Raw genomic sequence first — 21,161 nt, 5'->3', positions numbered from 1 at the left:
CATTCCTTTTGTGATTTATTCTCTCCTGCTTTTAACATGCCTTCAATTTTGTTCTTTCTCGACTCCACCAAACCCCCTTTCTCTCAATGTGTTTGTATGAAAACAAGTTACATCTCTTGCTTTCTCCAGTTCTGGTTCTCTCCAATATTTCTGGCTTATCTGCTGAGTTTTTCCAGCATTTTAGTTTTTACTTAGGATTTCTAGCAACTGTAATATTTTGATTTGTATAAATATGTTGTTTATTGGTATTGTAAGATGTTATAATTGATTAGAAGAAAAGCTAAATCATAACTTGCCTTGTGCATAAAATGCAATAATTTTACTGTCTTTTATAAGTGACCAAAGCTGTGAGCAAATGTGAGTTTGAAATTTCTCAAGCATTTGTGATATTGCAGTTATAGTGTTAAACAAGAAATCTTGTCACTTTGTGATTTGGTTTGTTAGTTTGTAATTGAAAATGAGGTCTTTTTAACATCATTTGTAGTTTTTAGGCTTTTTTCATTTTTTGTATTTTTATTAGCAGATCAGAATGATCCTCGTGTCACCGACAAATTCTAATTAAACGAAATCCGAATTATAAATAAAATATAGTGTTATTTCCACTTCGATAGTGTCCCTTATTCTGCAAAGGAATGGTGACAGCCACATGTGCCCTAGGTGACCAATGGGCTTCAAGTCCAACCATTGTCGGCGCTACTGCCTCACTTGTGTCATTGAGCAGCTCGCCTCTTCCACTCCCTTCTCGGAAGGGCTCACGATGATGCTTTTCCGTTTAATCCTGTTGTGCTAACTTAAATAAAATGAAACAAGAGAGACGGCGTTGCTTTGAGGTTCAACTCTGAAAGGGGTTTGAACTGCGTCTTGGACCATGTGAGCTGGGGTTGTGAGCGGCTCCTGTTTGTGAATGGTCCTGCTCCCCCAGTGCCGGCATGGGCGGACCCTGGGCGGTGCCAAGCGCCGGCGCTCCGGGCCGCGCTGACGGTTGCGGTGCGCGAGTACCGAGCGCGGGGCGGGTCCGTGTTCAAAGCGGCGAGCGTCGGGGACGGGGCGGGTCCGTGTTCAGAGCGGCGAGCGCCGGGGGCGGGGCCGGGCCGTGTTCAAAGCGGCGAGGGGCGGGGCGGGGCCGTGTTCAGAGCGCCGGGGGCGGGGCCGGGCCGTGTTCAAAGCGGCGAGGGGCGGGGCGGGGCCGTGTTCAGAGCGGCCAGCGCCGGGGGCGGGGCCGGGCCGTGTTCAAAGCGGCGAGGGGCGGGGCGGGGCGGGGCCGTGTTCAGAGCGGCGAGCGTGGGGGCGGGGCGGGGCCGTGTTCAGAGCGGCGAGCGTGGGGGCGGGGCGGGGCCGTGTTCAGAGCGGCGAGCGTGGGGGGCGGGGCGGGTCCGTGTTCAGAGCGTCGGAGGCGGGGCCGGGCGACCGCGGGTGAAAATGGCCGGTGCGAGTGGTAACGTGGCGCAGAAAACCTGGGAGCTGGCGAATAACATGCAGGAAGTGCAGAGTATCGATGAAATTTACAAATACGACAAAAAGCAGCAGCAGGAGATCCTCGCAGCCAAACCCTGGACTAAAGAGTATGTCTCAGTCTTTTGAGTCGTTGAATTACTGCTAATAGCGTGAACGTCCGCAGAGGAGCTGCAGTAGGCCTGAGCTTTGTAACGTTATTATACTGACCTGAACAATCAAGAAAAAATACCGTGATATTGATCAAATTACCTGTTTTAGTTGAAGAGTAAATATCAGTCAAGACAATGACATTTCCTAAACCTAATGCCATGGGGTTTATTAGGCCCATCTAAGAGGGCAATTGAGTCCTTGGTGTAGCGTTCGTTTGAAAGATCGTGCTGGAGAGTTAGCCTAGATGTTTGTTCCAAGTTTTAGGAGTGTGATATAAATACAGTCTTCTGATGCTGACTCAATGGCTGCTTGTTTACGTTAGCCACTCTGGGGGCGGGGGGCGAGATAATAAACAGGCTGTAAGTAAGTGTTTTCAATGAATTAAGAACATGGTCTAATTGTAATACCTAATGGTAATGGTTTTTCAATATCTCTACTGATAGTTAAACGTGATTTTGGATATTTGGGAAAGATCTACAATAGGAATGTCTAAGCCTCAACAATCTAGTGTATGCATGTCCCGTGTACCCATGTTCTTGCTCTTGAATTGAAGTTTATTGGCCAGGAATCTTAGACGAAACTTTTTTGCCCTCATGAGAAGAATCCTTAATTAGGACAAAAAAAATCCTGTTAATATCAGAATCCTGAGATATGCAAAATATTTTAAAATAATTAAAATTTTTGGGTCCATTACATGTACTAGATGATTCATTTAAAAAAAGCTTTGGGCAAGGTAATAGAGATGTTTACACTGGTTTCTGCACTACATATGTAGGTTTCGATAAAGTGTGGGGGGAGGGAACTTGGGAATGGAGAACATGATGAGCTAGTAATCTGGTTTCAGAAGTGGGACTGACAGCAAGCTGGGTGACAGGTCTCCGACTGGAATTGAGGGGGAATTAATGGCAGACTGAAAAATAGATTCAGCAGCTTTTTTTTATTTCAGATTTCCAGCATTTGCAGCTTTTTGCTTTCTACCAGTTTTTGTTCTGTACTGCCCAAAACCAAGCCATGTCTTCTATGAAATGCAAGGCCATCCACAGTTCAGCTAATTTTAGCTTATAAAATGCTGCCCTGTGTGCATAAGCTGTTCTAATTAAATTTGATCTTTTTGTTCACGTATAATATAATAATTATTCATTTTTGGGATGTGGTCATTTCTTGCAGCTTTTATGGCACAAATTTTACTTGCCAATCTTTCATCCCACGCCTGAATATTGTAAGGCCTTGCTGAGGAGGAGCAAATAAAACTGAAATGGGTGTAATGATCAGTGACTCTCTCTCCCCTATGCCCCCAATCCCCCTGGCTTTATGCAAGCCAAGCCTTGATGAAATAGTTGTAGATGATTGGGTCAAGGATACTGCCTGAAGAACCTAGAGAGTATGGTGGAACCGTTGGATCTTGGTATATTAGTCCATTGATCCCTAAAAGGCTTATAAAATGCTGGCCTTCATTAACCAAGGCATAGAATATAAGAGCAAGGAGATCATTGGGTAACTTTATGAAACTTTGGTTAGACCACAGCTGGATTATTGTGTGCAGGTTTGATTACCACACTGAGAAGGATGTCATTGCGTTGGAGAGGGTGCAGAGGAGATTTAACAGGGATGGAATGTTCAGTTTTGAGGAGAGACTGGATTGGCTTGGTTTGTTTTCATTGGAGCAGAGGAGGTTGAGCAGTACAAAATGATGAGGGACATAAAGAGGATAGGGAGTGAGAAACTCTTCTCCAAAGTGGAGGAGACATATGTTTAAGGTGAGAGAAAGAGGGTTAGAGTGGATCTGAGGAAATACTTTTCACCCAGAGGATGGTTGCATCTGGAACGCACTACCTGAGAACATGGTGGAGACAGGTACTCTCACAACATCTGGGCAAGCAGTTGAATCACAAAAGCCTACAGACCAAATGCTGATAAATGGGATTTGTATAGATGAGTACTTGATAGTTAGCATGGCTGTGGGGGGTTGAAAGGCCTGTTTCTGTAACTCCAAAGAACATAGAACAGTACAGCACAGGAACAGGCCCTTCAGACTACTATGTTGTGCTGAACTAATTAAATTAGTAATCAAATGCCCAACTAAACTAATCCCTTCTGCCTACACGATGTCTGTATCCTTCCATTTCCTGCACATTCTTGTGCCTATCTAAGAGCCTCTTAAACACTCCTATCCTATTTGCCGCCTCCACCACCCCAGGCAGCGCATTCCAGGCACCTACCACTGTGTTTTTAAAAAGATATTGGCTGTCTATCTATGCCTCTCATGATCTTATAAACCTCTATCAGATCATCCCTCAGGCTCCACCGCTCCAGAGAAAACAACCCCACTTTGTCCAATCTCTCCTTGTAGCACATGCCATATCATCTAGGCAGTATCCTGGTAAAGCTCTTCTGCACCGTCTCCAAAGCCTTGACATCCTTCCTATAATGGGGTAATCAGAACTGAATGCAATACTCCAGATGTGGCCTAACTAGAGCCGTATAAAGCTGCAGCATAACTTCCTGACTCTTGAACTCAGTGCCTCGACTAATAAAGGCAAGCATGCCATATGCCGCCTTTACCACCCTATCAACCTGTATAGCCGCTTTCAGGGAGCTATGAACTTGGACCCCAAGATCCCTCTGCTCATCAACACTGTTAAGGGTCTTGCCATTAACAGTGTACTGTCTCTTTACATTTTATCTCCCATGAATCTATAATTCCTGCAGTGAAATTTTGGAGCTGCAATGATTGATCTCCAGCAACTACACCAATCTTCTTTTGAGCAAGATATGACACCAACTTTTGGAGTGTAATCTCCTTGATGCCTGTTTTACTGGAGTCCTTAATGCCACAGTGGTCAAATGTCGCTTTTGATGTTAAAGCAGTCAGTCATTGCTCACCACTGAAATTTAGCACTTGGGACATTGTTTGGATGTAATTGGGTGATTGTTCGCCAGATTGATTTGTTCTGCTTTTTCGGAGCAGGATGTACCTGGGCAATCTTGCACATGGTCAGGTGGCCACATCATGCTGAACAGAAAGGTCCCAGGTTTGATTCCTCATCTGGCATTGCTCAATCCATCTTGAACAGTAATACTGAGAGGTTCAATATTGCACCATGACCTTTAGTTGGGGATGGGGAAAAACTGTCCAGGATTCTGACTTTCATTTACAAGATTGAGATTTCTAGAAGATTAGAACATTGGTGAGGCCGTACTAAGATGAGCTTTGATCCAAACTGAATATGAATCACTATTATTTAAGGGAAACCTAATATTCAGTTCTGAAGAAGACACAGATTACACATGAAGAGAAATTTTGTAAAAATGCAAATGTTATTATGAAGATGTAGATTAAGATGGTATGTCTTTTAAAAATGTGCATTTTATTAGGACCTCTAACCTAATCCAACCATACAGTTTTTTCATGGCATTTGGTTAAAAAACAATTGAATTTGCAAAGATCAGACAACAGCAAAAGTTAGCTAATACAGCAAACATTTTTTCTACTGCTTTTGCAGTCAATTTTCTGCAACAAGATATGGGGTTTGCTTTTGTACAGAAAAGTTGGAAATAAATTACCTTAAACATTTGAGCTGAATTTTCCTGGGTGTGGTTGGTGACTTCAAAGAGAATATTTTAGACCCTTGAACCCATGCAGACCTGATCTAAGTTTGACACTTATTAGCAGATGACGTCAGCTATCGGGGACTCCATGTGGAGCCAGATCTTGCATAATTCCCCATTATGTGGAGGAATCTCCTGTATAATTGCTTGACGGGTTATGCCTGATGTAGGTATACTCAATTCATTTGAATGAGATTCTCTGCAGGATAGAGAATGTAAATTATTATTTCTAATTATTTTACTCTAATCTTAAATGTAAGTGCTTTGATAACTATTACATTAATTAAAATATTTACCTCAATTCTAATGTTTTTGTTTAAATGTCTCTGAATGCCAAAAACATTGAAAACAGCTTCAAAAGTTTGACTCAAGGCATTGCCTTGTGCCAGGAGTTATTCAAAGATGGAGTTCTACATCACCTGAGGCCTGCCTGTTGTCTGGCTCTCGCTGCCAACTCCACTGTTTGGATGGTCATCCAATTCAGCCCGCTGCATCCAGACTGTGGGTGAGCAGGGACTGTGGGCAATGGGCTGAGTGAGCAAGATCTGGTCCATTAATTCTGTTTTTTGCATTCCTTTTTAATTTGTTAAAAACTCTCACATTTACTGTTTTCACTGTCCTTTGGCTTTTTTATATTTATTTTACATCTGCGCTCAAATCAAATGTCAGACTTCTGTTGCAAATAGTCTCCAAGCCAAAAAAGTTACTTGCTTTTTTTCTTCCTGGTTATCAAATGTGTTATTACAAAGAAAGAACAAACTTGCACTAATTTGGTATCTTATGACCACTGAACATCTTGGACTATTTAGTAATCAATGAAATACAATGATAATTACGCTCAAATTGTAATACAGGAAACAGTGGCCAACTTGTGCACGGCAAGATCACCTAATCAGTAATAACAAAATAGTCTGTTTTAATGATGCTCCTTAAGGGATAAATATTAATAACAACTGCCACAGCCCAGCCCCATCCTAATCCTCCTCTGAATGGTGCCATGGAATTAACTACACATGTCGGAGATGACAGTTGGCCTCAGTTTAATGTGCCATGTGATAGTATAACCAAGATGGCAATCCCACTGTATTGCACTGTGTGTCAGCTAATTATGTTCTCATTTTCTGGAGCAGAACATAAGACAAAATGCAGTCACTCCTTTTCTGCTCTGGCATTTAATTTCCATTTTGGAATTGATCAATTTTTAAAAATAATATACACAGAAGAATATCCACAACTTTCATATGTTTAATCAATTTTTTTTGTTTTGACACTTCTGCATTTTTTAAAAATCTGGTGTAAGATTAGTGTAGGAATTGTGTGAGAGAGAGAAATTGTGTATTTCATGTAAGCAAAGTGAAAGAAATAAGAAAATTCTGTAAACCCTGAGCAGGTCAGGCAGATTCTGTGGAAGGAGAAATGGAACCAACATTTTGGATTGAAGAATCCTTGATCACAACTGACAATGTGTCTGTGACCAGAAATGTGGCTCTTTTTCCACATGCTGCCTGACCTGTTTCCAGCATTTTCTGATTTATTTCAGTCTTACATTATCTGCCATGTTTTACTTTTTTCAGGAAAATGAAAGTTTTTTTTTCTAATCATATTATTTCTTGCAGCCATCATTACTTCAAGTATTGTAAAATCTCTGCCCTCGCACTTTTGAAGATGGTGATGCATGCCAGGTCAGGTGGAAACTTGGAAGTGATGGGTTTAATGCTAGGTAAAGTGGATGGAGAAACAATGATCATAATGGACAGTTTTGCTCTCCCTGTGGAAGGGACAGAGACGAGAGTCAATGCTCAGGCTGCTGCTTATGAATATATGGCTGCTTATATAGAAAATGCAAAACAGGTATGTTTGTAATATTAGACTTTTCCACTATTGAATTCATGTAGTTTAAAAAAGCACTATATACACTCAATTTATTGTTTTTATATCTAGCTCAAAAGCTTTGTTTATTACATGAGTAATGTGTACAATGTTTATTTCCAATTGTTAATTAAGTCTTGGATATGACAACAGGAAGATGCCTAGACATGTAGGATTCATACTATGTTACAAAATTATCATTTTTTTCTATTCTAAATTTGTTGGCCTAATTTTCCTGTGCCTAGATGTGTAATATCATTTTCCTATGTAAATACCCAAGTCTGGTGGGTCTGGTCATTGGCTTCTTGCAAACCACTCATCCTGCTTGAAAAATATTAAATTGCTTTTATGCCTCATTAACTGGAACTTGCAATGTGAGTGCAGAACCAAAATTACAAAAAAAAATTGAGTATGGTCATCTTTATTCATTGAATTATCTTTACACACTTATTTTCTCAAGGAACTTGTGCTTTATCTTAAGTTTGGTTGTGGATTTATAACTTTGTTCAGGATCGTGACTCTGGTTTGGATAATGCAGTCTTAATAAATGCACTTTCTATTGTTTCTCAGGATTTATCAGTACCATTCAGTTATATGGAAGGAATTCTTTTACTTCAAGTTCACATTTCTACTTCCTTGCTTTCCTTCAAATAATTTTTGAAAAATCAATGGCAAATTTCAGAAGCTCAATTGAGTTAATATACTTTTACGTAATTCTGTGGGTGAGTACAAGGATTACATGGGCTGCAGTAAGGCTGGAGGTGATTTTTTTTTGTAATGGTGAATGCTTATGGGGTTGAAACTTAGCCTGGAGTCAGCTGTGCTGGAGGCTAAGTGAGGTGGTTTGGTGGTGAAGAGGCTGAGGTCAAAGGTTTTATTTTTCCAAATATTTAGTTAGAGGAAATTGCAATACATCCAAGGCAAGTTTTATGCTAAACAGTCTGTCGTTGCAGCACCATCGTAAAAATGAGTGAGGGCTGGATCCTGGTGTTGTCACTATATTTGGAAACTGACCCCCTGTCTGTAGCTACCAGTAGAAGAATGTGAAAGGTGAAAGGCCCAAAATCCCACCTAAGTGGGGTGGGAAAAGAGGCTATTTGTGGAGACTTCTGTTATCATTGGAGAGGTTAGAATGGATCGAAGTACTTGGTAATCGTATCAAATTGGATAATAGAATTACTGGAGGAGGACAGTGGCTAACTACATCAGGGCTGTAGAGATGATGATAGTGAGGGGTATTACTCCATGACCACAGAGATTATGATTTGTGATTTTGCTTTGAACCACTTTAAACTGTTGAAAGTGATGAACTATTAACCAAGTTTTGAAGAGCCAATTCAATGATTTTGGAGAGGAGAAGGTTGAAAAATTACGTGATGGCTTTCTAGGTTAAAGAAGTCAGGGAGAGGGGGCAATGAAGCTGATTCTTAAAGTAAAGAAGGATCTAATGTTCTTGTGGATGAATCACAAAAAGTTGGCAGGCAGGTGCAGCAAGTGTTTAGGAAAGCAAATAGTATATTGGCCTTTATTACAAAAAGATTGGAGTTTGGAAATGGGGAAGTATTGTTACAATTGTATAGGGTATTGGTGAGGCACACCTGAAATACAGTGCACAATTTTCGTTCCTTTTTAGGAAAGTATATTCTGGCATTGGAGGCAGTCCAAAAGAGATTCACAAGGCTAATTCCTGGAATGAGAAGCTTGTCCCAATAAGAGAAGCTAAACAGGTTGGGCCTGCATTCTTTGGAGTTTGGAAGAAAGGAGAGTGATCTTATCGAAACATATAAGATCCTGAGGGGCATAACAGGGTAGATACTGAGATGTTTTCACTGATGTGAGAGTCTCAAACAAGGGGATGTAGCTACAGGATTGGGGGGGGCAGTGGGGAGGTCGGTAGTAATTTAAAACTTTGGGTGCATAGGAGCTTCTCACAGAGGGTAGAATTCTGGAATTCTGTACTCCAAAGTGTTGTGGACGCTAGATCATTTGGGGTGTTAAAAGTAGATGCATTTCTGAAAGATCAGGGAATTGAGAACTATGGGGAACTGGCAAAGAGGAGGAGGAAGGCTTGGGGGCAGATGAGCCATGGCTGTATTGAATGGTGGGATGGGCTTGAGGGGCTGAGTAGCCTGCTATTTTCTTATAAATCTTACTGTGATGAAGAGATTTGATAAGGTTTATATAAAACAAAAGTTTTCATTTATAGAGCATTCAAAAACCACAGACCTTAAATATAAGATAGTCATTACTCAATTGAACAGAGAATTCAGAAGAATTCACTTTATCCAGAGGAATGCAATTGTGGAATTCACAGCCCAAGGACCAGTTGAGGTAAATCACGTCATGCATTTGGTGTTAGATGAAAAGGGTTGGAAGACTATTTAAGCAGCACCTTTGTAATTGGCACCTGTGATACCAAAACATTTACACCATTATTTCCAAACAATTTCCCTGGCACTGGAAATTAACATGTTTTACAACTATGGAGTCTCATTCCTTCACAGCTTAATTATTTAAAAGCTCCAGCAATAATTTATTTCTTCATCTTTTTCTCTCTTTCTCAATGTCATCTTATTTTTCCTATATTTTGCTTTTTGTACTTGATTTGGCATTGAATTAAATATTCTGACTTGTACTTCCTGATTCAAAATCTGCATGCCACAGTCAGGATTTTTCAAGTTGATTAACAAGTTGCAGTAGCTTGGTCTGTTCACCAAATCCCAAATGCCCTGAGCAGAAATGGAATTATAATTACTGCAACTTCCTGTGCATAAGTCTTTGGGTATGTGTAATTAACAGCTCTCACTGCTCATTCATCACTAAAATCTGGGCTATGATCTTTAGAATCAAATGTAATCTGTGTATAGTGACGGTTTTGTCTGTTGTTATTGGTCAAGTTTCTCCTAACTCGTATATTTGGTTAATTTGCTACCTTTTCTATTTAGATACACAATGGAAAATCTCTCAGTTTCAGTTTTTCTGACAGGAATTGCATTTTGTCAAATTAATTTCAATAAAAATCTGTGCAACTTCATTTTGTCAAAAAATTATCCAGTCTATATAACCACAATGGCAGTTCTTCTATCCCATTATGGCTTCATAGAAATAAAATGCGTTGCCTTCACAGCTCTGCATTTCACGTGCACCAAAACAAACTTAGCCAGGTGTATAGACTCCTGAGTGAACATCCTTACCCACTCTCTGCCACCCCCACCCTCGCCATCTTCCTTCCTCTCTTTAGATTCCTCACTGTCAGATTACCCACAATAGCAAGAATCTGATATCTGTGAACAAAATGTTCATCCTTCTGTTGTTGAAATCTAGAATTTCTGTAAAATGAGATTTAATTAGTGCTCCAGTATACTTACAAAGGCACTTTTACCCCTTTATTCAACCAATTATTTCTGACGTGTGCTTGTACAGGAATCCATCTCTGAATAAGATTATAACTTGGTTTACTACGTGACTTGTTTGGTCAGGGAGAATACAGGGTAGCCTGATGAAGTCTGTACAGGAACATGGTGAGAAATACAGTTGGGCAATGTCTGAGGAAAAAGTGAGCTAAAGTTGCAGAAAACTCACTGACAAGTAGATAAAGGGCTGTGTCGCAATTTTTAAATGCACAAATTAGGGATGGAAGAAATTGTTATTGCCTTCCAGAATGTTATTTAGATGTAGAAGAAGACAGTCCAGATAAGTGGCAGTCCGTATTTACATCCTGAACTGTAGTTGTACTTAGTCCTTCCAGTACCTGAATCTGATCCCCGTTTAGGACTGCGATACCTGACATGGATATGATGCAAGGACGGATATTTGCCTACAAGTTGGGCATGATCAGGCCGGGATTTTAAGGGCTAGGTTAATTTGTCCTTAATGTTTATTGATGTTGAACCAAGAGTGAAAACATGCTTTAAGCCAGCAGGTGGTGCTATTTATCAGCTGCTGACAGATGATGAGCTAAAGTTTGTTCTAAAACATGTTCTGTAGAAGTTAAGTCCCATTGGAGTTTCTATAAAGTTATATATTACGAAGAACTATGACTAATAAAATTTAGATTTACTATTACCTATTTATTTTAATATGTTATATTTTGGAAAGAGTACTGGTTTGAAACAGTCCCTTCTTAGTTTCAGGGAGTTAAGTAAACCTGAGAAGCTGTAATAAATCCAGAAATAATTTAACATAGGCTGCAAATTCTAGATAAACTCCATCACTCGACTAATCCTGTTTCAAGCTTGCTATCATTGGCATTTACTATTTAAAATATTGAATAAGAGGGAACAAGCAAAAGTATTTTTACACGTTAATACAAATAAAATTATTTTTCAAATTTCGTCAGCATCTGTAAAGAGACAATTCAGTTCATTTTGGCCTAGAGCTCTTGACACTTGTTCCACTTTTTAGCTCCTGGTTTACAACATATCAAGTGTTCATCCAGCAACTTATAAATGTGATGAGGGTTTCTACCTCATTTACCCTGTTGGGCAGTGAATTCCAGACCCCCCACCAATGTTTGAGTGAAAACAGTTTTCCTGATTTTTTTTTTCCCCTCCAATTTTGATGAAGTTCACCCTTAAAAATATTACCAAGGTCTTTTTGTAATCACGCAAAATCTTTTGATTCAACAACCATCAGGGATTATGGAGATTGTTCTCAGATTTGAGTGTCCTCACAAAAAAAATCATCATCCTGCAGCCACTGCTTGATCACATGCAAGCCATGGGATCTTTGTCAATAGGTCCTCTGTATACCTAATCCTAGTACACACAGGGGTCAAGCAAGACTGTGCATCAATGTTTTGGAGGTACTGCAGCTGGAGCGTTGCTCCAATTCCACTGGCAGAATGGGTGACCCAATGTCTGTGTCTTTGCACATGCCAGCATCCCTAATTTGAGGCTTTAATCATGTTCAATGAGCTCTAGTCGATGGGCAACATGATCCAAAGCAAGCACTCCAGGTTCTGTCACAGGAGATGATTTCCAGGACGACAGAGAAAATGCTTGAAGAACACATTGGGGGGAACAAAAGGAGTAACGTTGTCACCAGCTCACGTGAAGTCCACTCAAACTGGCAGAGAAAGTTCCAGGAAGGCACCCAATGCTTTGAGTCTCTCTGGAAGCACGTAGTGGCCAACAATAAGTGTACAACAATCCAAAGAACCCAACCACCTGCTCCGTCAAGGTGCATCCTTATTGCCTGTGATTCTGCATTAATCATTTCTGAAGCTATAAGAGTTGTAATGCAAGCAAGTCATCCTTGACCCGAGGGACTGCCTGAAGAGCAGAATCCATTTCTTGCTGTTGAGTTTTCTGTTGAGTTTTGTCCCTTTTTTGCTCTTGTTCCAAATTTCCAATAGCTGCTATTTCTGGCATATTGTTTTAAACAAACTTAGTTTTATTTTGTGCTTAAAGATTGAAATTTAAAGTTAGTTCTCTACATAATTGTGTGTTTATTTAAATTTATTTTGCAACTGCTCTAGGTTGGACGTCTTGAGAATGCAATTGGCTGGTATCACAGTCATCCAGGTTATGGATGTTGGCTTTCAGGAATTGATGTTAGTACTCAGATGTTGAATCAACAGTTCCAGGAACCATTTGTAGCAGTGGTGGTATGTACCTTACATCTATATCTGACTTCATTTTATGTATGTTAAATATTAAAAATCTTGTATGTGCATAATCTGTCTTTTTTCATTTAAAATTTTTTTGTTGGTATGTAAATCCTGACCTTGAAGATGCTGTAATTTAGGCTTTACCAAATAATATCACTTCAGAAGGATTACTGCTTTATACCTTCTAGCTCCAGATTGAATTGGCTTTAATGACAATGTGTTGTTTATTCATTGATTACAGAATTGTAACTCAACTTCTGCATATTCATATTAATGTCTTGCATATTCAGTTTTAATTGTTCCAAATTTGATGTTTCATTTTTCATTTGATATTTTAAGTTATAGAATTCATAGCCGAAGAAACTTGTTAGCCCATTCCTTGCCATTTCTTATAACCTATTAGTTATTCTTCCTGATATTATTTTTGTCTTTCTTTCCTCTATTCTGTCCCTTGTGTATATTTTGGAAGTGGGAATTTCTTGTCCTCGGTTACTGGCCTTATTGTTTTCAGTATAATATTTTCATCTCTTACATACAGTGTTTCAAAATTAGCATTACTCCATTTGCTTCAATTGTGAAAAAGGTTACTTCATTTAATATGTATACAGATGGATTAATGGTTTGCATTGTATGGTATTCCAGTGAATTATTTATGTGCATAAACATTTCAGTTGCCTTTTTATTTTTAATGCTCTGTTCAGAATTTATAAATGTTTGTGTTGAGTGATACTTTCTTTTTTTAGATTGACCCTACGAGAACGATATCAGCTGGAAAAGTAAACTTGGGGGCTTTTAGGACATATCCTAAGGTAAATGTTCCTTCATTTCCTTTTCTGCTCACTTTCTCCCTTTTCTTTCTTTCCTGAAGACTGACTAACAGGTTGCATGCATTCAATACTTGTGTTTTGTGTACAAACCCAGACATTAAATAGGCTATTTTATGTTAATGAACATGCAGAGGATGATCATCATTGAAGATAAAATGTTCTCACCTGTGTTCATATATGAACCTCTGGCTAAGGTTGCTAAATAATCATTAAAGCAAGAACTCTACCAGAATTGCTTCATTATCCCAAGTTTTTCTTAGACAGTCAGCCTATTGTATTCAAACAATCTGCTAGAGGAACTCGGTGGGTTGAGCAGCATCTGTGCAAGGAAACAAATTGTCAATGTTTTGGGTTGAAACCCTGCATCAGGACTCAGACTTATCATATTACCATTACCTACACTCTGCCTGAGATTAGGAAACTGCGCAGACCTAAGAATATATGATTCTTCTACTTGTCAAAAAAACTAATAGAGAACTTGAGATAAGTGTAATCAGGATAGTCTGAATCATCTTGTTAGTGGCTTTTAGAAGAAAACCTTGTATTTGAAGCACACTTCCAAACAAACATATTTCATTAATGTTTGCATTGTAAATTACTTCAGTCTAATTGTAGTCCTCCCTTCAGTGGTGGCACTGTAGTTTTGCTGCCACCATTACACAGATATGCTAGCCAATGCCACACCTTGGAACCTAATGGTCATTTGCAGTTCCTATTCCTAAAATTTCTGTGTATGTGTGTGTTCATTTTAATTTTAGTCGTTAGAATTTGTTTAAATGAAACAGTAAATGCTATTGTTCAGTTCCATGTTTGTGCAAAAGAAAAATAATTAATTAGAAAATTTAAGATGCTTAAAGTATCTTGATATTTTTGCATAATTTAACACAGGGTTATAAACCACCTGATGAAGGTCCTTCAGAATACCAGACTATTCCACTTAACAAAATAGAGGATTTTGGTGTACATTGCAAACAGTAAGTAACAACCTATGAAGTGTTTGTCATCAGTGCATTTGTTTCTCATCAATATGTTAACTTTATTTAATTCTCATTTCCTTTTAAAATGTTACATTTCAATCTGACTCGCTGTAGCTAAATTCTACAGAGTATATTGTCTAATTACTCTCTAATTACTCTTGAAAAGAGTGGCTTATGAAGCCATTCCAGGGAGCATTAAGAGTTCATTGTTTGTGGCATCGATCATATTGAGTAAGAGGATATGTTGATTTGTGCATGGAATGGCATCAGGACACTGGATTCTTCAAGAGCAGAATAAGTTGTCATTTTTATTTAGAGGATTTCTGGTTCTTTTCTTAAATTTAAATTAAATGTTTTGTGAACATTATAAGTATTCAGTGAACAGAATCTCAAGGAAATAGGAGGGCATAAAATGTAACTAAGTTTATGTGTTAGAATCTGACTTCAATTTTTGTATAATACTTGGATTTATTTAAAATAACTGAATGGCAAAACATTGGCAATTTGGGAAGCAAAGTTGATTGGATTATGAGTGTCCCTGACATACAGATTGAGTATCGTGAGCTGCTAAGGTACCTCAGCTTGAGATAGCATGGTGTAAACAAACCATGCCATTTCCATTACAAATGTGAACATGGTAATTTATAAGGAAACTATAAGGCAATGTAAGATTTTTATCATAAATCTATTTGCTCACACTTCAAAACCTTATTACCTCTCATTTATGTCAAACTAATGCCAGTGGTTTTATCATTATAAATTCCTGACTCCTTTTTAATTGTGAAACTGATAATTGGGGTCTTGCAAACTGAGAAATATTATTAAAGAAATGGCAGTGAAATTAGACTTTTCTATAAAATATTTTGGGTGCATGTTGAAGGATCATTTTTCTTTAGGTATTATGCTCTTGAAGTTACATATTTTAAGTCATCACTGGATCGTAAACTACTTGAACTTCTATGGAACAAATATTGGGTCAACACACTCAGTTCTTCAAGTCTACTCACGGTGAGTTACTTTCACTTCTGATCTGATTCATTTTTGAAATTGTGGTGAAGGTAGTGAGAAAATGTATTTTACTACTTTAACAGTACAACACTTCCTAGCTTCATCACTTGCAGGAATTTTGTTTTCCCATAAAGTATTTGTAGCCTAAGTGCAAATCAGACTTGACGTGCACATGCATTACAAGAGCAAAACTGGAATAATGTGGTTTTGCTTTGTGCCGGACACTATGTTCATGGTATGAGTACTGCCAGAAATAGAAGCAGGTTCCAGTTTGATTTTGGGGTAAACTAGAGAGACTCATTTGAGGCTTGTTCCTCTCCCCCAATTAGATCAGTCTTTGCACAAAACTGAAGCTGTTGAACCTATAGGTTTGGTCTAGACAATAGGCATACATTGTGTAAGCTAATGGGGTTGGTAAGGAGGACTAGGGAAAGCATTACTGACAGTTTTCTGTCCAGGTTTTTATTTTTTTTGAGTTATGAATAATCTTAAAGGAAAAGCAATTGAATAAACCATTAATTTCCCTTGCACACAATCACTTCAAACTGGTTAATGGGGAGGTAAAAGAGTGGAAGGACATCATAAATATCAGCCAGTAATTGTCTTCTCCCCCTTTTTCCCCTTGCCCTGATGCAAACCACAGTAATCTCCATTATAATGTAAGATTTCGGTGTTAATGTACACATTAAAAAAAGACTAAATTACAGATTCAATACACATCTTTACAATAATGAGTCATTTCTCTAGGAGGGGTCAAATATACACTGGAATATTACGTAGACTGTCAAGAGAAGCAAGGGAAAGAACAACAAGACTCTGACCATGTTTCAATCTGCTCTGGCTATAGACATTGTACAGAGTTGTTAATAAGATGGAAGGAACGAACAGAGTAACTATAGGCTAGTGAACCTAACATCAAAGCAAGCATTTATCTGGAAGGAACTCAGAGAGACAGTTTAAAATTATTTGCGGATGATACAAAGACAGGTGGAGGGGCAGGTAATGTTGAGGAATCAGGGAGTCTGCAGAAGGACTTGGATAGGTTGGGAGAATGGGCAAAGAAGTGGCAGATAGAATACAATGTAGGGAAGTGTACGGTTATGCACTTTGGTACAAGAAATAAAAGCGTAAACTATTTTTTAAATGGGGAGAGAATTCAGAAATTGGAGGTGCAAAGGGACTTGGGAGTCCCAGTGCAGGATTCCCTAAAGGTTAACTTGCAGGTTGAGTCAGTAGTAAGGAAGGCTAATGCAATGTTAGCATTCATTTCAAGAGGACTAGAATATGAAAGTGAGATACAATGCTGAAGCTTTATAAGGCATTGATCAGACCACATTTGAAGTATTGTGAGTAATTTTGGGCCCCATATCTAAGGAAGGATATGCTGCCATTGGGCAGGGTCCAGAGGAGGTTTACAAGAATGATCCTGGAAATGAAAGGGTTAACGTATGAGGAAAGTTTGATGGCTCTGGGTCTGTACTCACTGGAGTTTAGAAGGATGAGGGGGTATCTCATTGAAACCTACCGAATATTGAAAGTCCTAGATAGACTGGACGTGGAGAGGATGTTTTCAGTAGTGGGAGAGTCTAGGACTAGAGGGCACAGCCTCAGAATAGAAGGACGTCACTTTAGAACAGAAATGAGGAGGAATTTCTTTAGCCAGAAGGTGGTGAATCTGTGGAATTCATTGCCACAGATGGCTGTGGAGGCCAAGTCATTGGGTATATTTAAAGCGGAAGTTGATAGGTTCCTGATTAGTAAGGGCGTCAAAGGTTACAGGGAGAAGGCAGGAGAATGGGGTTGAGAGGGAAAAATAAATCAGCCGTGATCGAATGGTGGAGCGGACTCGAAGGGCTGAATGGCCTAATTCTGCTCCTATGTCTTATGATGAATTTTTTTGAGGCAGTTTGAAGGAGGGTCAATGATGCAATGAGTGGGTGGTGAAGGAGTCGACCATCTTCATCTACAAGGGGTGTGAATGATCCATCTCTGCCTCCCAAGATTTCCACCGTCATGGAATCCAGTCTTCAGCTAATTCAGTTCATTCCACTTGATAGCAAAAAATGGCTGAGAACACTACATACCACAAAGGCCGTGAAACCAGTCAAATCCCAACTTGTGCTCTTGAACAACTGTATCTCTAGCCAAGCTGTCCCAATACATTTGCAAAACTGGCATCAATCTGACTGTGTGGAAAATTTCTCAGATATGCCCTTTTTGCAAAGGTTAGGGTAAATCTAATCTGGCTAATTACTGCCCAATGAATCTACTTTTGGTTATCAGCAAAGTAATGGAAGGTGTTGTCTACAGTGCTATCAAGCAACACGTACTCACCAATAGTCTGCTTACTAATGGACCAAAGAGCTGAATCCCTGAAGCAAGGTGATAGTAATTGCCCATGAAGTCAAGGTATCATTTATCCGAAGTGTGGTATTGAAAAGCCCTGATAAATGCAAAGTCATTAGGCATCAAGGCGAAAAACACTCCAGTGGCTGGATTCATACCTCCATAAAAGATAGTGGCTTTGGGGAGTCAATTATCCCAGCCCCAGGATATCACTGCAAAAGTTCCTCCATGCAGTATCCCAAGCCCAACCTTCAGCTGCTTCATCACTGACCTTCCAGCCATCATTAGGTCAGAAGTGCGAATGTTTGACACTCCTCAGCAAATGAAGCAGTCCTTGACTGCATCAAGCGAGAGCTAGGTAATATTCCAGGAAGTGCTGATAGGTGACAAGTAACATTTGTGCCTCAAAAGTGGCAGGATGTTGAGTTTAACCACCAATCCTTGATATTTAGTGATATTCCCACCGCCAAGTCCCCTGCCATCAAGGTCCTGAGGTTCACCATTGACCAGGCATATAAATCTTACAATGACAAGAACTGGGTATCCAAGGGCAGGTGACATCCAAAAGTGACATCTACCATCTATAAGGCACAAGTCAGGAGGTTGATAGAATAATCTGCTCACCTGGATGAATGCTTGACACTATCCAGAACAAAGTTGCCCGGTTGATTGGCACCACATTTACTACATTAAATATTCATTCCTTACACCACCAGTGCACCATAGCTACAATGCGTACCATGTTTAGAATGTACTACATCTATGTACCTAGGCTTCTCTGACAACACCTCCCAAACCCACAATTTCTACCCTCAAGAACCAGGCCAATGGACAGTTGGGAACACCTCCATCTTCATATTCCCCTCCAAGTTGTGCACCATTCTGTGAATGTATTGTTCCTTCATTGTTGCTGTGTCTAATTCCTGAGGAAATTTGGAATTTTTAATGTTATTGGATGACCCCATTTTAGTGTTGCTTGAAAAAATTTAAGGGCAAATGAGGACATCATAATGAAAGGATGTGGGATACTTGGACGAAGCTGCATGAATGTAGTAGTCCTCATTTTGAAGTTATTCATTCATATGGTTATTTATTCTAAAACACAATTTCTAGCATTGAGAATTTATAATGCCCTCCCTGAAAGTGGCTACACAGGTTGATAGGGTGGTAAATATGGCATGCTTGTCTTCATTAATTGAGGCATTGAGTTCAAGAGTCAGGAAGTTATGCTGCAGTTTTATAAAACTTTAGTTAGGCTGCATCTGGAGTATTGCTTCCAGTTCTGGTCACCCCATTTTAGGAAGGATGTTGAGGCTTTGGAGAGGGTGCAGAAGAGGTTTACCAAGATGCTGCCTGGATTAGAGGGCTTGTGCAATGAGGTTAGGTTGGACAAACTTGGGTTGTTCTCTCTGGAGCAGCAGTGATTGAGGGGAGATCTGATAGAGGTTTATAAGATCATGAGAGGCATGGATATAGAGTAGACAACCAGTATCTTTTCTCCAGAGTTGAAATGTCTAATACCAGAGGGCATGCATTTAAGGTGATAGGGGGTAAGTTCAAAGGAGATGTGAGGGGCAAGTTTTTTTTTTACACAGAGTAGTGGGTGCCTGGGGTGGTGGTGGAGGCAAATACGATAGGAGTGTTCAAGAACCTCTTAGATAGGCACATGAATGTGAGGGAAATGGTAGGATATGGACATTGTGTAGGCAGAAGGGATTAGTTTAGTTGGGCATTTTATTACTAACGTAATTTGTTCGGCACAACATTGTTTGCCGAAGGACCTGTTCTTGTGCTGTACTGTTCTGTGTTCTATAATGTAAGTGGATTATTTTTACACTGATTGGTATAGTGAATCATTTGAGTCTCTCCCCAGTTGTATTTTAGAGAGAGATCTTATTAATTATCTTGTGTCTGCACTTTTTATTGCAGAATGCTGATTACACCACAGGACAAGTGTTTGACTTATCTGAAAAGTTGGAACAGTCAGAAGCCCAGCTCGGTAGAGGTAGTTTTATGCTTGGTTTGGACACTCACGACAGAAAATCTGAGGACAAGTTGGCCAAAGCTACTCGAGATAGGTAAAGACATACACATCTAGACCCACCAAACCGTTTATATTTTCAGTTTGTGTGTATACCTAATAATTTGTTCCAAATTAAGAATTTGGAAAGCAGAATTAAAATGTACTGCCTTTTATGGGCATTTGGTGGGGGGGGGGCTTGGTGGCGAATCAATGTACATATTATTCTACAACTGTAAACTACATTGATTTTTGTCAGGGCAGTCAATGGAGAAGGAAAATAAAATAATGGAGAAACAATTTGGCAATCATGGTTATTCAAACCCACATTTTCCTGGTACTTTGTGATTACTGTGTCTTTTTATCCCTCTATAAAGTACCTAGCCAATACTGGCCTCTTCTATGATCATCAACATAGGCAGCCAAACTAGATTTTATGAATTACAACTTATTCAATTTAACTTGTACTGTTTTTCAGCTGCAAGACTACCATAGAAGCGATACATGGTTTGATGTCTCAAGTAATTAAGGATAAACTTTTCAATCAGATCAATATACCTTCTGCATAAGGTACTGAAACTCATCAAAGGAAGCTCCTGTAGAATGTGCTCATGATGCTTAAAGATACTCTGTACAATTCCAACTTATCTAAACAGACAGCATCTATAGTTGGTTCTCCAGGACATTGGTGACCTAATGTATTATTTTGCAAACTATGGGCTGTTTTTCTTAGCTTTCATTATCCTGACTAGTAATTTTAATCAATATTGTCAAAATTTTGTAAAATGGCAGCTGTTAGACCATCTCACTTTGTTATGCCTAAATCCACCACAATCCAAAATAAGGGAGGATAAAATATATCAATGGAGTTTCTTAAAAAAAAGTGTGTTCTTCATGTGTTATTAAAATATGATAATATTACCAGAGATTGCACTTCCATTTTGTTTTTAATTTGAATTATTTCAAAGACTCTTAGTGCTGAAACGTGCACTGTTTTACAATTCACTCACTGAAATCTTCACATTGATTATATACCTCCTTGATCTAGAATCAATAAATGATACTTTTACTGCTTCCATGGACCCATGTTTTTTTTCTAAAGGCAGCAACCCAGCCACATATTCTATTTGGCATCTACAAGTTCCTTCCAAATAGTTGACTTGACTTTGGGCAATGTCAATACAAATAAATTTGACTCCTAGGCTAGTTTGTCACTGAGCTTCTCTGATTACAGTCTGGAGTACACTGCTTGAAAGGATGGAGGAAACAGATTTCATCATATTTTTCAA

At 39.2% G+C, this 21,161-nt stretch overlaps 1 protein-coding gene across 1 annotated transcript; it reads left to right on the top strand.

Annotated features, from left to right (window-relative positions):
• The first annotated feature begins 1,381 nt into the window (after positions 1–1,381).
• cops5 (COP9 signalosome subunit 5) lies at positions 1,382–20,948 on the top strand. Its single transcript, XM_052023055.1, has 8 exons — positions 1,382–1,562; positions 6,831–7,065; positions 12,563–12,691; positions 13,438–13,503; positions 14,410–14,495; positions 15,395–15,506; positions 19,782–19,930; positions 20,351–20,948. The coding sequence occupies exons 1-8, from the start codon at positions 1,420–1,422 to the stop codon at positions 20,439–20,441; spliced, it is 1,011 nt and encodes a 336-aa protein (XP_051879015.1). The 5' UTR covers positions 1,382–1,419; the 3' UTR covers positions 20,442–20,948.
• The last annotated feature ends 213 nt before the right edge of the window (positions 20,949–21,161 follow it).

This window comes from Pristis pectinata, chromosome 9, assembly GCF_009764475.1.
Source record: "Pristis pectinata isolate sPriPec2 chromosome 9, sPriPec2.1.pri, whole genome shotgun sequence".
NCBI classification, from domain to species: domain Eukaryota; kingdom Metazoa; phylum Chordata; class Chondrichthyes; order Rhinopristiformes; family Pristidae; genus Pristis; species Pristis pectinata.
Note: the sequence above shows the minus strand (reverse complement) of the source record. Positions and strands in the feature narration are given on the sequence as shown.

Bases quoted from the DNA above. Each gene is read 5' to 3' on its own strand.
- cops5 (XM_052023055.1), top strand. From the start codon at position 1,420: ATGGCCGGTGCGAGTGGTAACGTGGCGCAGAAAACCTGGGAGCTGGCG. The intron at 7,066-12,562 runs GTATGTTTGTAA...CAACTGCTCTAG, and splicing joins ATATAGAAAATGCAAAACAG to GTTGGACGTCTTGAGAATGC. The intron at 12,692-13,437 runs GTATGTACCTTA...TTCTTTTTTTAG, and splicing joins AACCATTTGTAGCAGTGGTG to ATTGACCCTACGAGAACGAT.